At 24.0% G+C, this 16,189-nt stretch overlaps 1 protein-coding gene across 1 annotated transcript; it reads left to right on the plus strand.

The window, feature by feature from the left end:
• Nucleotides 1–2,735: 2,735 nt before the first annotated feature.
• LOC122508885 (reversion-inducing cysteine-rich protein with Kazal motifs) lies at nucleotides 2,736–15,256 on the plus strand. The gene is made up of 4 exons (XM_043622539.1): nucleotides 2,736–2,995; nucleotides 8,110–8,542; nucleotides 10,261–11,635; nucleotides 13,911–15,256. Exons 1-4 carry the CDS (start codon nucleotides 2,920–2,922, stop codon nucleotides 14,301–14,303), a joined length of 2,277 nt encoding a protein of 758 aa, XP_043478474.1. The 5' UTR covers nucleotides 2,736–2,919; the 3' UTR covers nucleotides 14,304–15,256.
• Nucleotides 15,257–16,189: the final 933 nt, after the last annotated feature.

Raw genomic sequence — 16,189 nt, forward strand, 5'->3', positions numbered from 1 at the left:
TTACAAAAATTTCGTTAAAATAAATAAAGTTCAGTTTTTGTTCAACTTTTAAATGCTGTTTTTTTTTAATTTTTCTTAAAAAAATAAAAAAATTTTATAAACAGATTAATTTTTTTTTAATTTTGACATTTAAAAAAAATTTTTTTTTTAAGGAAAACATAGCTGTCAATGATAAGAATAGTTTGCAAAATGTTTCAGAGTGGTCTTCTTGAATTTGATGGTTAAAATAAATTTTTAATTTTGGCGTGCAATTTTTACGCGCGCTGCACTGTGCAAGTTTTTGAAATTTTTTGAAAAAATTAAAATTTTTCAAAATCCATACGATTGATTATTTATTATCGTAAGAAAAACATACAAATAATTTGTCAACGAAAAATTATAAAGAATGTGGAATTGGTTGAATTTTTTAAAAACTACTAGTAAAATTTGAACCATTCAAAAATGACCATTTTTAGGAGTATCAATTTTACATTTTTTCAGTTACCTGAAATCATATTACACACATATAGAAAATTAATAAAAGTAATTTTAAACTGATTTACAATTTTTATTTATTTTTTAAAAAATTTGATTTTTCAAAAAAATTAAAATTTTTGAAAAATACAAAATTTTTGAAAATCCATATGATTGATTGTTCAGAATTATAAAATAAGTATAATATATCAAAATCGGCAATGACAATTAATAAAAATTACAAGAGAAGTTCAAATTTTTATTTTTTGAAAATTTTGATATTTATTTTAAAAAGTTTTAACTACATAATTAAATTTTTTTAATTTTTCGAAGCATATTATAATTTAAAATACGAAAACTTGCTTGAAAAATTAATATTAATCACCTATAAACAACAAAAATTTAGATGACTTGAAATTTCACCCCTTAAGTTCCTCCCCTGAAGTTAGTAAAACGTGCACGCCAAAATAAAAAATTTATTTTAACCATCAAATTCAAGAAGACCACTCTGAAACATTTTGCAAACTATTCTTATCATTGTCAGCTATGTTTTTCTTTAAAAAAAATTTTTTTTTAAAATGTCCTAATTTAAAAAAAATTAATTTGTTTATAACAATTTTTTATTTTTTTAAGAAAAATTTACAAAAAAAATTTTTTTTAACAGCATTTAAAAGTTGAACAAAAACTGAACTTTTTTGTCCTAACGAAATTTTTGTAAATCCAATAATATTCAAGTTGTAGGCCATTTAAAAAATGTCTACTTTTCAAAAGTGAAATTTTCAAAAATTCGTAACTCGGAAATTTGGCCACCAAAAAAAAAAAAATAAAAAAATACGTTGGTATCCATTTTTTTTCACTAAAGAATGAAAAAAAATTGTTTTGGCCAAATTTAAAATGTGAACTGAAATCTGACGTGGAATTGCCCATATAGTTCAATAATAAATTTAGAAAACATCGTATATATGGTTCAACTGTATACAATCTAAACGTATACAGTTCATCAATGTACAGTTCAAATGGGTGCACATATGAGGCCATTAAATTAAATTAAATAATAATAGAAAACATTCTTATTGTGTAATAAAAAAATATTGTTATTTACATTTCTTTATTTTTAATTAAATTTTTTTAGATACAAAATATTGAATTGTTAATGTGGCTATTAATTTTTTTAACCTGTGATTCTACAATTTAAAAAATGAAAGTCTTTTGTTCTGAAAGAATATTTTCTACTTGTCTTGCACTGCAAGTTTCGCAAGTTTTTGTTTGAAGTTTCCTTGAAACTTATACACTTTCCTTAGTGTCTAAGTGTCTTCTAACCAAGCTTTAAGCTTAGTTCGAAATTATAAGAATTACTCGATTTTTATTTAAACTTATCTTTCTTCAAGTAAATTATGATTCGAAAAGAGTGAAATTTATTTGTTAACAAAGCAAAAAATATTGTTATACTTTATTTTAAGCATACCTATTCAAAATTCAAAATAAGTTTTATATTTCATGTTAATTTCTCGTGTAAATTTTAACAACAATTTATTTTTATGTTCAAATTTTGTAAAAATTTGATTTTTGTTGCTTTCCTGACATTTCTAATTCTTTTAAAGAAGTGAAAAAAAGAACTGTTCTCTGTAAAAGCTGTAAGCCTACCTAATTTCTTTAAAATTCATGAAACTGTTCTCTAGTTATGTACGTTACACATACAATCGCACACATTTATCCCACTTTGTGATCTAAAGCACATGTGATATATATCTATACGTATGGAGATGAAGTATGTAAATCGTTTTGAAAAGTTTCTAATTTTAATGAAACAATAAAATTTTCTTTTAAACAAGCAAAAGTAAATTTAACTCGTTTCAAATTATGTGCTTATTTTTTAGAAACTAACAATATTAAACAAAATAGAGATTTGACAAAATTGAAAAAAATTAATTACTTCAAAAATATATTATTCTGCTTTATTTGAACAAAAATTAAAAGTTCTGATTATTTTTACTATATTTTTAATTTTATAATCATATGATGATAGTAATTGCAGTAAAACCAAAATTGAAAATTGAGAATGCATATTAATTTTGATTATAATAATAAATAAGTAAATATATTGTAAGCAACACTAATTCATGACGTTAAATTCTGTGGGTTGTTTCACATTTTTCCCCTTGCCTCTTCCAAGATAAATATCCTACTACTGTCTCTCGTACTTCTTATATTTTCTTTTCTTCATGCTTTTCTCAGACATCAATTTCTCTCCCCTCTTTCATTCTTTCCACGTTTCTCCATCTCCTCATTCTATTACTCATCAAAAGCTTAGTTACTGTGAAAACTTTAAAATTCTTTCACTAAAGAATTCATCTCTTTATAATTGTTAATTTTGATAATTAATTCTTAATAATCTTGATGGCCAAGATAAAATAGAAAAATGTTTGACTTTTTCTTTAGTGAAATATCAGTAAACAGTAGTAAAAAATGTGGATATTAATAACAGTGCTTCTTACATCGCATTTATATTTCTCGTTTTGTTTATTGCCAAGCACAAAAGAAGGTATTTTGCACTCTTTATAAATACATAATTTAAATATATAAAAGAAGTTTTGTATTTTTGGCGCGCTATAAATTGTACACAAAAAGACTTGTGAGAAGAAAAGGGAAATTGTACGAAACAGAATATATACATAAATTAACAAACATATTAAACTTTATAAAAATATGAAATATTAAATTATGTACGCAATAAATTATTAAAAATTATAAAATAGTAGGGGAATGTAGTCAAGGTTGGCCTACTGTCTAGGTAGGCCACTCGCGTTTTTTTTTCAAGTTCACTAGCGCCACCTACGCGCATTTTTGTCGAAGCTTGTCTTAGTGAAACCTAACTTTTTGTTCAATTACATTTTCGGAAAATCGAAAATTGTGTTTTCTGTGACGTCGGTACAAAAAAAGCTCAAAAAAAGTTTTGTGCATAATGTGAAAAACCATTAATAAAAGATAAAAAACAAATTGAATCGTCAAGGCAAGTATGCAGAAAATTTGTGGGACTCATGGTTGAAAGGAAAACAAAGTAAAAAATCGAATCCCGAAACGTATTTCTTTATGGTTACAACAATTCGGTAATGTTACTTACTGTCAAGGTCGGCCACTATGTGTTTAAAATGCGCAAAGTTGAGGACGAGCTACTTCATTTGCAAAAACTGCAATTCTGTATAACTCATAATATAATTGATCATCTTATTAATATTTTTATTTAATTTTATTAATATTTTAGTTCAAAACTTTTTTTTATTTATATTTATTTTTTTATATTGTTTATTGTTATTATTTTGTTATTTCATTAAGTTACAAACTGTAAACAATAAAGAATCAATTTTCCGTAACTCCAAACATGTTATTTTATTTTTTAACGATTAATGCCCTTTGAATTTTAAACATGGCCGACCTTGACTGTAATGGCCAACCTGGACTACAAATTTTTTTTTTTTTAAATCTTTATAACTTTTTCATTTTTAAACCTGTCAATTTACTTTGTACAGAAAAAATGTTCCTATTAAACAGGACTTTCCAACCATATACTTCAATTGTCCAAATTCATTTTTAAAAAAAAGTTATAAACAAAAGTCAAAAAGGTGGCCGACCTAGACTATGTTCCCCTAAAATTAGAACGATTTAAATACTATATATATTTAAATTCTACAACGTTAAAAACTTGCACGAACAGCGTACACTTTTAAATTAAGAATTATTAAACTCACACAAATAACTTTTTAAATTGAACGAAATTAAATTTTACTCCGTTGAACCCCACATACATTTATTTCTTCAATTTTTAAAATCTTTCGTTTAGTTACATTGTACACTGTATAAAACTCTGTACACTCATATTTAATAATAGAATGAATAATTCGTTAAACCTGGAACAGTTAAATTGTACAACGTTGAGTATTACATACATTTATTTAATAATTAGAAAATTAATTTTTTTTTAAATCCTATATCTACAATTTAATTGAACACCGTTAAACGTACCTACATAAATCTATTTTTAAAATATGAAAACTATCTATTATTATATAAAACTCTACACAGTTAAATTCTATAATGTAGAATTTTTCACATCTTATTAGCTCTGTCGAGTTCTGCAATGTAATATAATAACAAAAATAATTTCGTTGAATTCCAAACCTTTAAATTCATCTATAAGCATTCGTTTTTTGTTTAAAATTAGTTTAAATAATAACAGGGTTGACACAAAAATTTAACTAATTGTTTTTCCCTGATTTCCAGACAAAATTTTAACTTTTTCCCTGACCCTAAAGAATATTCCAATTCACTCTCAAAATGATTAGATACTGAGAAAAATATTCTATTACATTTATTTAAGAATTTTTTTAATTGTAAAATTGAGGGTCCCTATCAAAGAATCGGTTATAAGTTTTTTAAGCTCGAAATCATTGCCCTGTAAATAAAAAATTAAACTGTTTTTAATCCCAATTTTTTGAGAAACATTTGAGTATTCTTCATACCAATACAAAATGTTTTCAAGAAATTAAAATTTTAAATCCTTTTTTTATTTAGAGGTCGAGAATTTTGAGTCTTAAAAACTTATAACCGGTTCTTTGATAGGGACCCTCAATTATTCAAAAACATCAATAATATTTTATTTAAAATAAATATTCAATCATTATTCTTTTTTCCATTAGAATTAAGATGATCGAAAATTTTAAATTCAAATTTATCTTGAACAACTCATAAGAATATTATAAAACAAAAAGAAATCGTTTTCTTTGTTTTATAATAATTAAAGATGACCTAGTGACAAAATCATTATTTTATATTATAAAAATATTGTTACTCCAACTTCTTCAAAATTATTTTCATCATTTCAGTTCAATTACAATTTTTAACTAAAATTCTTCTTTAAATAAATTATTTTTAATAGTTTTTGAAAAAGTTCTTTAAGAATTTTCAAATCCATCTGTTCGCAATTCAATTTTACGAAATTTCGATTATTTGAAAATTCTTCAGTTAAATATATTATTAGAAAATAGAAACTTAAAATAAACTTAAATAAACTTAAAATAAAAACTTTCAAAAAAAAAAATTCAATTAAAATTTTTGAAAAAAATTAATTCTTTAGAATTGCTAGTTAAAAGTAGAAAAAATTCAAATTATCAAATATTTTAGTTTGAAATCTCTTCAAAATGAAATTATTTCTAAAAATGCATGCTATTATGCTTTTAATATTCAATTATTATATAAAATTTTAACTAATTAATTTTTACAAAAATAAATAATTTATTGAATAATTAAATATTTCTTAAAATTGAATTTTTATAAAAAATATTAACAACTAATTTTTAAATAATTCAATTCTTTTCTCGAATTTTAATAAAGTTTTGAAGAATAAGTGCAATTTTCTATCATTTTATTTAAAATTGTAGAAAAAATAATTGAAATTATCTGCTATAAGGTTTATTATATTTATGAAAATAATTTAATTCTTGCAACGAATTTTTATTAAAATATTTTTAAAGAATTAAATTCCTGTGAAGATTTTTATATGGTGAAAATAATTAAATTCCGGAGAAAAATATTATTATTTATGAAAATAATTGATTTTCTATGAAGAATTTTATTCAAATTTTTTAAAATAATTTAACTTCTCAGAATTTCTTTAAACTTTTTGAAAATAATTTAATTTCTTCGAGAAATTTCATTAAAAACTTGAAATCCTATTTAAAAAATTTGTTATTTGTGAAACTAATTGAATTCTTAAAAAGAATTGTATTGAAAATAATTGAATTGTATCGAAAAATTTTATTAAATAAATCTTGTAAGGAATGTTGTCAACATTTTTTTGAATAATAGAATCTTTTATAGAATTTAATTCAAATTTTTTAAAAGAATAGAATTTTTCAGAACTGTTTTCTTAAATTCTCTTAATATAATTGAATTCTTTCCAGAAACTTGATTAAAAAATAAAAAATAATTGAATTCCTGTGAAATTTTTATAAAAATTTTGTTTAAATATTTGAATTCATTTGTAAAATTTAATTAAAATAGTAGATATTAAAAATAATTGAAATGAGAAAAATGTTTGCTACTAATTGAAATTTGTCCAAGAATTTTATGAAATTTTTTAAAAATAATTTAATATTTGAGAAGAATTTCGCTATCTATTTATAAAGATAAATAATTCTTGACGAGAATTGTTAAAAACTTTTGAAAATAATTTAATTTCTGGAAAGTGTTTTATTACTTTTCAAAAGAATTGAATTCTTATGATGAATTTTGCTATTTATCAAAATAATAGAGTTTTGGAAAAGAATTTTATTAAAATTCCTTAAAATAATTGATTTTATGAGGAGAATTTTGTTGTTTATCGAGATAATTGAATTCTTTTGAAGAATTACTTAAAATTTTTTTTTTTAAATAATTGACTTTCTGCGACGAATTAAAAGTTATTTATGAAAATATTTGAATTATTGCAGCGAATTTTATTATTTTATTGAATAATTGAATTCTTTCGTTAAGTTTTAATAAAATTTTTAAGAATAATTGCATTTTTCGAGGAATTTATTTAAAATTATTGTATTAAAAATATTTGAAATGCTGCGATGAAATAATTAAATGTTTTCGTAGAATTGAATCAACAATTTTTTTCAATAATTAAATTTTTTGATAAATTTTATGAAAATAGTAAATATTGAAAATCATTTAATTAAAAAAAATTTTTGAAAATAATTGAAATTTTGCAAAGAATTTTATTTAAACTTTTAAAAATAATTGAATTTTTTGCGAAAAATTTTGATATTTATAAACATAATTGAATTCTTGACGAGATATTAGTTAAAATTTTTTAAATTAATTGAGTTTCTTGAAAAAATTTTATAACTTTTGAAAAGAATTGAATTTTTGTGATGAATATCATTATTTATGAAAATAATTGAATTTTGACAAGAATTTTTTTTAAATTCTTAAAAATAATAATTGAATTTTTTGAAGAATTTTGTTATTTATATCAATGGATATTCTAAATTAGAAAAAAATGCATGTTTCTAGATACAATATCTTGTGCCAATTTAATATGTATATATGTATTTAGTTTTTGTAAAAAATTCGTATATTGATGATTCTCTAAGAAGTGGTAAGTTTTGCCTACGATAACTTTTAAAAAAAGATTTTCATTTAATACTTTTTATGCAGATCTCTTTAATAAATCTTGAAAATAATTATTTTGTTCATATTTGAATTTAAATTTTTCTGTTTTATATTAACAATTTAAAAATTTGTAGTTTAGAGGCTAAATAATAAGTTTATGAAAAGTCGAGTCTTGTGTATCCCTTCTAGAAGAAATCGATTGACCACGATTCAAAACGATTAAAAGTTATCAACTATCCAACGTTTACAATTGAGGGCGTGGATCGGATAACTGCCTGTAGCGCATGGCTGAAAGGGACTATACCAGTCAGACAACAGTGAGCGCCTCCAGGCCTCTCACTGATGTCTGACTGGTATAGTCCCTTTCGGCGATGCGCTACAGGCTGTTATCCGATCCACGCCCTCAATTGTTGCCAATTGGGATATATAGTTTAACACGATTCAGAACGATTCGGAGTTAACCAGAATTTATTATCAAGATTTTTTTATTAATTTTTACAGAAACTGATTGTTGTGATCAAGTTAGTAACCGAGAATGTATGGAAACTTGCCGCAGAGTCCTTCGTTCAACAAAATCTGAAACAGAAATTCTAGATGCTTTAGAAAGTAAATGCGGTCCTGTGAAACCTCATTCGCCTATGTGGAGCTGCCTGTTAAAATTAGTACCTTCTAAACTAAACAAGTTACCATTAGATGGAGGTAAACTTTCCTGTTGTGCAAAAGCAAGCACTACTCATTGTGAAAATCTATGCCGAAGGACTTACTACACCGACTGGCAATTATCTTGGACACAATTTGAAAATGAATGTCTATTATCTAAGGAAGAAAATGAATTGAAAATTTGCATTGAAGATGCAGAAAATACTTGTAAATACGGATGCACAGGCCTTTCCTTTTGCTCACATTTCAACAATAATATTTATACGCCCTTCAGGTATTATTTTCACCTCTCAAGCAAATTTATGTCCAGATAGCACAAAATACTCGCATTGTGAGGTTCGGCCATTTTCAATTTTTGAACACTAACATCGAATTCGTAATCAGGAGGCGCATGATTATTCCCCAAATGTCATTTAACCGAACTGTCATTTTACCGAATTGCATTTATTCGAACTGTCACTTTTGCGAAAAGTCAGTTTTTCGAATTGTCATTTTCACGAATTGTCACTTTTGCGAAAAGTAATTTTTGCGAAATATCATTTTTACAAATCAACATTTTTACGAATTGTCACTTTTGCGAAAAGTCATTTTTTCGAATTGTCATTTTTACGAAATGTCACTGTTGCGAATTGTCATTTTTGCGAAAATTGCTATAGTAAATTTGTATGCATATACAGATTTACTATAGCAATTTTTGCAAAAATGACAATTGGCTACAGTGACATTTCGTAAAAATGACAATTCAAAAAAATGACTTTTCGCAAAAGTGACAATTCGTAAAAATGTCGATTTGTAAAAATGACATTTCATAAAAATGACAATTCGTAAAAATGGCGATTAGCAAAAATGACATTTCGGAACAATAATGATTCGTAAAAATGACAATTCGTAAAAATGATATTTCGCAAAAATGATTTTTCGCAAAAGTGGCAATTCGTAAAAATAACAGTTCGGATAAATGCAATTCGTAATTTACTTTGTTCAAAGTTAACTGAATCTTAAAAAATTAAGATAAAAAAATTACAAGAAAAAGTTTTTTTTTTAATATTGTAATGGAATTTTTTGAAAAGAGTTGGAATTTCTTAAAAGAATTTTTGTATAATTTAAAAAAAAATAATTTTTTCATGAATTTTGATTAAAAATTTTGAACATGATTAAAATAATTGAGGGCTCGGATCGAAGAACCGTCGCTTCGCAATGTTCTGTGCGTTTACAAGCGTCGGTTCTTCGATCCGAGCCCTCAATTGTAAAAAATTTTAATGTAATTATTTTTTGTATGTATTTGAATTTTTGGAAATTTGTATTTGAAAATGTTATGTTGAAAATAATTGAATTTTAAAAAATTAGAATACAAAAATATTTTATAAAACACTTTGAAAAAATCAATTATTTTCAATTAAATTTTACAAAATTTCAATTATTGAAACTGTTTTTTATTGTAAATTTTGAACATTTATTTAGTATTTATAAAAATAGTTGAATTGTTTTGAAGAAATTATTAAAATTTTAGGAAATAATTGAATTTTATAAAAATATTTGAATTCTTCCGAGTAATTCAATTAAAGATTTTTTGAAAATAAGTGAATTTCTGCAAAGAATTTTACTATTTATAAAAGTAATTGAATTATTTTCAATTAAATTTTACAAAATTTCAATTATTGAAACTCTTTTTAATTGTAAATTATTTCGAAAATTTAATTAGAAAAATTATTAAAAAATAATTTTTTAAGATTTATCTATAGTTATTTTTTACACTATATATATAAAAATCGAATTTAATAGGTTGCATTTTATACTAAAAATTATTGCAATATTTGAAAGAAAAGTCGAAAAAGTCGTAATTTTTAAAAATAAGTCGAATAATGTCGCTTTTTTTGAAAATGATATAGAAAAAAGTCGAGAAAGTTATAATATCCGAGGCCTGGATAAAGAAAAATTATTTTTTAATATTTATTCTTACAACGCAATATTAATTGTTAATATGTTCTTTAGATCATGTTCAGTTGAAGCAGATGAAGCAGCCAAGCGTGAATATAACAGCTGGATTAATAATGAAGCAGTCCAAAACTTTAAAGTATTTCTTAAAACATCACTATTGTGTTCAAAAAAAAAATTACAAATCCTTGCGTGTATTTTACATTTGCGACCTTGCGAACTCAGTACACATGAAACTAGTCTTTGTTACAGTGATTGCTTAGAAATTATGACAACATGTGTAGACTGGTCTACTGTAACAGAATTCGAATCATCGGAATCATTATGTTCCAAATTTTTACCAGCGACAACAAATTCTTGTATTTCAATGAAATATTTTATGAAAGATGTAGTTAATTTTAACCAAACAATGTTTCCTTCTACAGAGATTTATCAACCGTGCAAAAACAATACCTGTGCGAGTAATCAATTATGTCTGTCCGCTTGGAACATTTCAACATTCAGTTGTCAACCTGCTTGCAATCTAGGCGAAATGTCTAAGCAACTTGTCGCCGTTGGATCATGGATTCAGATTCCTCGATTTGAAAGACAGGGTTGTTATAAAATATGCCAATGTACTTTAAACGGAGTTGAAAAATGTAAAATTTTAAACTGCTTTTCATTTAAATCCTGTTGGGTGCAAGATCGCTTTATTTCGCACAATACTGAATTTTTCTTGGAGTGTAATAGATGTCGTTGTTTTATGGGTGAATTGACATGCTTTCGAAATAATTGTGGAGAAAATCGTTCACCAACATTACCTTGTGATTGTCCTACTCATTATGTCCCTACTTGTAGTAGGCTGGGAATCACATATGCATCATCATGTTTAGCCAAGTGTGCTGGATTTATAGGTGACGAGATAGAATTTGGCAGCTGTTCATCTAAAAACCATTGCATATCAAATCCTTGCAATGACAATGAGATATGCATTGCGAAAAGTAGAGTATGCTTATCTTCGATATATAAGCCTTGTCGCCAATACGAATGTATTTCATCCAACTGCACTGCAACTGCAAGTAATGAAACCTGGGAGCCTGTTTGTGACAAAAACAACAACGAACACAAGTCACTTTGCAGTATGATAAAAGCTGGAAAAACATTAGGATATAGAGGGCCTTGTTTAAAAAATTGTAAACTTTATGAATCTGTTTGTGGAGTCAACGGTGAAACTTATCCAAACGAATGTGCAGCTGTATCCGATAAGACTGTCGTTGATTATTCTGGACCCTGTATTACAGTGGGATTAATTAATGACAAAGTTAAACCTCGATGTACAGACGTAGTTTCATGTCCTGAACTGGTTAACTCACATTGTGTAGGAGTAACTCCTCCGGGTGCATGCTGTCCAATTTGTGGAGGAGCCGCTAGGATTTATTACTCAAGAAAACAGGTAAATTTTTATTTAGATTTTATTTATTTTTAGTAGTTATAATTTTTACGGATGTTTAACTTTCTTTCTCTTTGTTACTTGTCTGATAAGCTATGAAATTACCACAACCTTCAATTTTTTCTACTTTTGACAATAATTTCTTTTTAAATAACTTAATTCTTGAAAAACTAAATCATAAAATTATTAGTTAGAAAATATTTAATGAATAACTTTACTTAAATATTTCAAAAGGTTTCAATTTGAAATTTTAGAATATTTCAATTTTGAATGAATTTAATTAGAAATTTTAAAGATCTTAGGTTTTTAAAAAATTTTAATAATTCAAATTCTTCTGAAATTTATTAAAGTTTTTAGTATATATATTTAATTAATTATTAAAAATAGTGGATTTATAGACGAATTTTACTCAAAAATTTAAAAAAAAAATTGAATCTTGGAAAAATGATAAATTATTGTATAAATTCAATTATTTTCAAAATAGTAATCAAATTCTTTTCCAAAATTCAATTATTTTTAAAATTTTTAATAAAATTCTAGGCAAAATTCAATTTTTTAAAAATATTTACCTAATAACATTTTAGGTAAAATTTCAATTATTCTCAAAAATTTTCCTCAATTTCATATAAATTCTATTATTTACCATTTTTTTTATAAATTTCTTTGCAATAATTTAATTATTTTCAATAAATAATAAAAATTTTTACAGGTATTATATTGAATTATTTTCATAAATAAAACTCATCGCAGAATTTCAATTATTTTTAATACAATTTTAATCGACTTTCTCGACAAAATGTAAATTGTTCTTAACAATTTTATTAAAAATCGTCAAAAGAAATCAATTATTTAAAAATGTTTTAATAACATTCTTTTATTCTTTATGAGAATTCAATTTTAAGAAATATTTAATTATTCAATAAATTATTTATTTTTGCATTTAAATAATTGAATTCTCGTAGAATTTTCTAATAAAAATTGATTTAAAATTTTAGATTTGAATATTCATAATTTAAATTATTCAAATAATATGTGAATATTAAAAGCATTATAGCATGAATTTTAAGAAATAATTGAATTTTGAAAAGGTTTCAAATTAAATTCTTTGAAAATCTTAATTTTTCATACTTATAACCAACAATTATGTAGAATTAATTATTTTAAAAAAGTTCAATTGAATTTTTTCTAAAATTATTTGAAGTATTTATTTTTTTGATATGTATTCAATTGAAGAATTTCTGAGTAATTGAAATTTCATAAAATTGAATTGTAAACAAATGGATTTGAAAATTCTCAAAGAATTTTTTCAAAAATTATTAAAAATAATTGATTTAAAGAAGAATTTTTTTTAAAAATTCTAGAAATTAATAATTGAATTAAAATGATGAAAATAATTTTAAAAAATTACAGGAAAAATATTCCTATTATATATAATAATGATCTTATCATTCGGTTATCTTTAATTTTTTATAATAAATATACTTATTAGTTGTTAAATTTTAAAAAGGTTTGAATTTGAAATTTTTGAAAATCTTGATTCCTGTGGAAAAATAATAATGATTAATTATTTATTTAAAAAAAAGTTATTTTTTATTTTTTAATTAAATTTCTGGAAAGAATTCAATTATAATCAGAGAATTTAAGAAAATAGTTCTGAAAAATTCTATTCTTTTAAAAAATTTGAATAAAATTCTTTAAAAGATTCTATTATTTAAAAAATGTTGGCAACATTCCTTACAAGATTTAGTTAATAAAATTGCAATTTTAATTAAATTTTTCGATACAATTAAATTATTTTCAATATAATTCTTCTTAAGAATTTAATTAGTTTCACAAATAACAAATTTTTTATATCGGATTTCAAGTTTTTAATAAAATTTCTCGAAGAAATTGAATTGTTTTCAAAATGTTTTAAAAAATTCTGAGAAGTTAAATTATTTTAAAAAATTTGAATAAAATTTATTTTGAAGAGATTTCAAACTAAAATATTTGACAATTTAAATTTTGCAATTAAAGAAATTCGTAAATAAATGTAAGAGAACATTTTTTTGAGTACCTATCTAATAATTTTTAGAGTGAATCAGAATATTCTTCAGGGTCAGGGAAAAAGTGAAAATTTTGTCTGAAAATCAGGGAAAAACAAAATTAAACTTTTGTGGCAACCCTGATGAATTTCATACTGATTACATATAAAATAAATTATAATTGAGTTCTTAAAGAAGAAGTATTATGTAGGTGAAAATTTGAGTTTTTAATTTTTTGACTTTTTGTTTATTAGTTAGACAGAATATTATATATGATGGACAACGAAAAGGACAAGGATGCAGTTACCTTACAAGCACTACTAAATTCTTTGGAAAGGCACATTTCAATCCAAATGTGCTCACTTCGAGGAATGGTTACAATAGATGGAGATATTGTTATTGTAATTGTACCAGTTAGTAAAACTCCTTCAGCTGTTGAATTACGAGCGTGTGTTTTAGAAACTGAAAGACTGGTGATATTAATACAACATAAGAGCCCTTCAATTATAATTGAAGTACCCTTAAGTGCAATTACTGGCGCCGAAGTTATTCATAGACAAGTGTCAAACGTTTCCTGCATTATAGAATTCAACACATTTATACTTATTTTATTAGTTTTTCAATTAATAAAAGGAATAATTAATTGAGCACAAAATGTGCATTGAAATAAGGTTTCATATTTCATTGAAAGGGTTACATTCTGATCAAAACGACCAGAAAACGTATGTTTTTTAATATTTTTTTTCATAAAATAAATAATGTTTTTGATTTCAACACTTTCATATCTTAAAGTACATACTATTGAATGAGTAACTTTTAAAATTTTTTATAAAAAATATTAAAAAATCGGGTTCGTACCAAGAGATTCTTTTTTGAGGCACTTCCAAAAACGGACATTTGCGGTGGGCACGATCTGACTGCTTCATCGAAAATTAAAGATATTGTGAGCACCGCGGAAGTTCGATTTTTGGAAGAGGCCTCAAAAATTCTCTTGGCACGGGCCTGATTGTTAATATTTTTATCAAACATTTTACAAGTTACTCATTTAATAGTGTACTCTAAGATATGAAAGTGTGTTCAAATAAAAAACTATATTTATTTTATAAAAAAAATTATTAAAAAAACATACGTTTTCTGGTCGTTCTTATCAAAATGTAACCCCTAAAGTACGTTTGCCAAATATTAGGATATTAATTAAAGATGAGACTTGAAGGAAGACAGGCATATAAGTTTTAAGTTTTGCCTGTATTTTTTAAAAAATATACCAAAGTTTAAAAAAATGTCAAAAAAATTTCATTTTTTTTCAAATTTGTTAATTGATAAAATCTTTTTGTAATTTATTAAAATTTTCAGTTGTGTATCATTCATCGTAGAATATTATAAGCTTTCGAATGGTATATTTGTTAATTTTCTGACGATTGTTTTTACAGAAAAATTGTGATTTAAAGATTGGTAAGGGAGTGTGTACAGTTGCGAGACACCTCCAGTTGTGAGACAGTCGATTTTTTTAACACGCAATATTAAAAAGCCGATTGCGTTTATAAAAAAACATTTTTTTTTATTTATTTGATAGTCATATTTTGGCGAATAAATATTATTATTAGTATATATAATAATATATATTATTAATATATTTAATTATTTCTATACTAAACATAACGTTTTATGTCAAACTTTTTAAATTTTAACAATTTTTTATAAGTGTCTCACAACTGGACACATTTTTTTTGTTGACAAAAGCGATTTTTGAGTCCATCTGAACACTATACTTTCTTAGAATAAAAGTTGCGTATTTAAGTTACTTTTCGAACGGTATATTTTATTTACAATTTCGTTTACCCATTTACAATTTATGGGTCAAAAACAAAACCCGTCTCACACCTAGACACAACTTTAAGACATAAACAAAAGTAAAAATTGATGAAAACGAAAAAAGTGCCAAAAATATTATACATGAAAAACAAAATATTTTGTGTAGAAAGGTCAGTGTTTTGTCATAATAAGTGAGTTATGGAGAAATTTAATTTGTAATAGACGTCATGAAATTGTAACTTGAAACAATTTATAACCATTGAAAGACGCGTTGATTTGTTATGTTAAGTGCAATAAAATTTTATATTTTCCTTTGTATTCCTGTTTAATTTAATTAATTATTAAGATGCGATACAAAAGCCATTTTTCTTAAAGGATATTAAGGTAATAAACTCCGAAGTCTGATATTTTTTTCAATTCTAGGTATTGTAATGATTTATCCTTATAAAGTTAATAATTTCGTTTTATGAAATTGCGTTTACTCTACTTAATAGTAAATAATAATCGTGTGTAAATTTTGTAATTAGAAAAACGCTTAGGACTTATTATTCAAATCTATTAATAATTTAAAAGTATTTATTTTATTTGTATGATTTCAATAAATTGAACAAATGTGTATTATATGAATATATAACTTTTTGTGACAATTATTTTAGGTGTGTGCAATTATTTTACACTTCTGAATGTATTTTCTCTGATTTTTCAGCGGCATTGCTGCAGA

This window comes from Leptopilina heterotoma, unplaced genomic scaffold (assembly GCF_015476425.1).
Source record: "Leptopilina heterotoma isolate Lh14 unplaced genomic scaffold, ASM1547642v1 Lhet_58, whole genome shotgun sequence".
Lineage (NCBI taxonomy): Eukaryota > Metazoa > Arthropoda > Insecta > Hymenoptera > Figitidae > Leptopilina > Leptopilina heterotoma.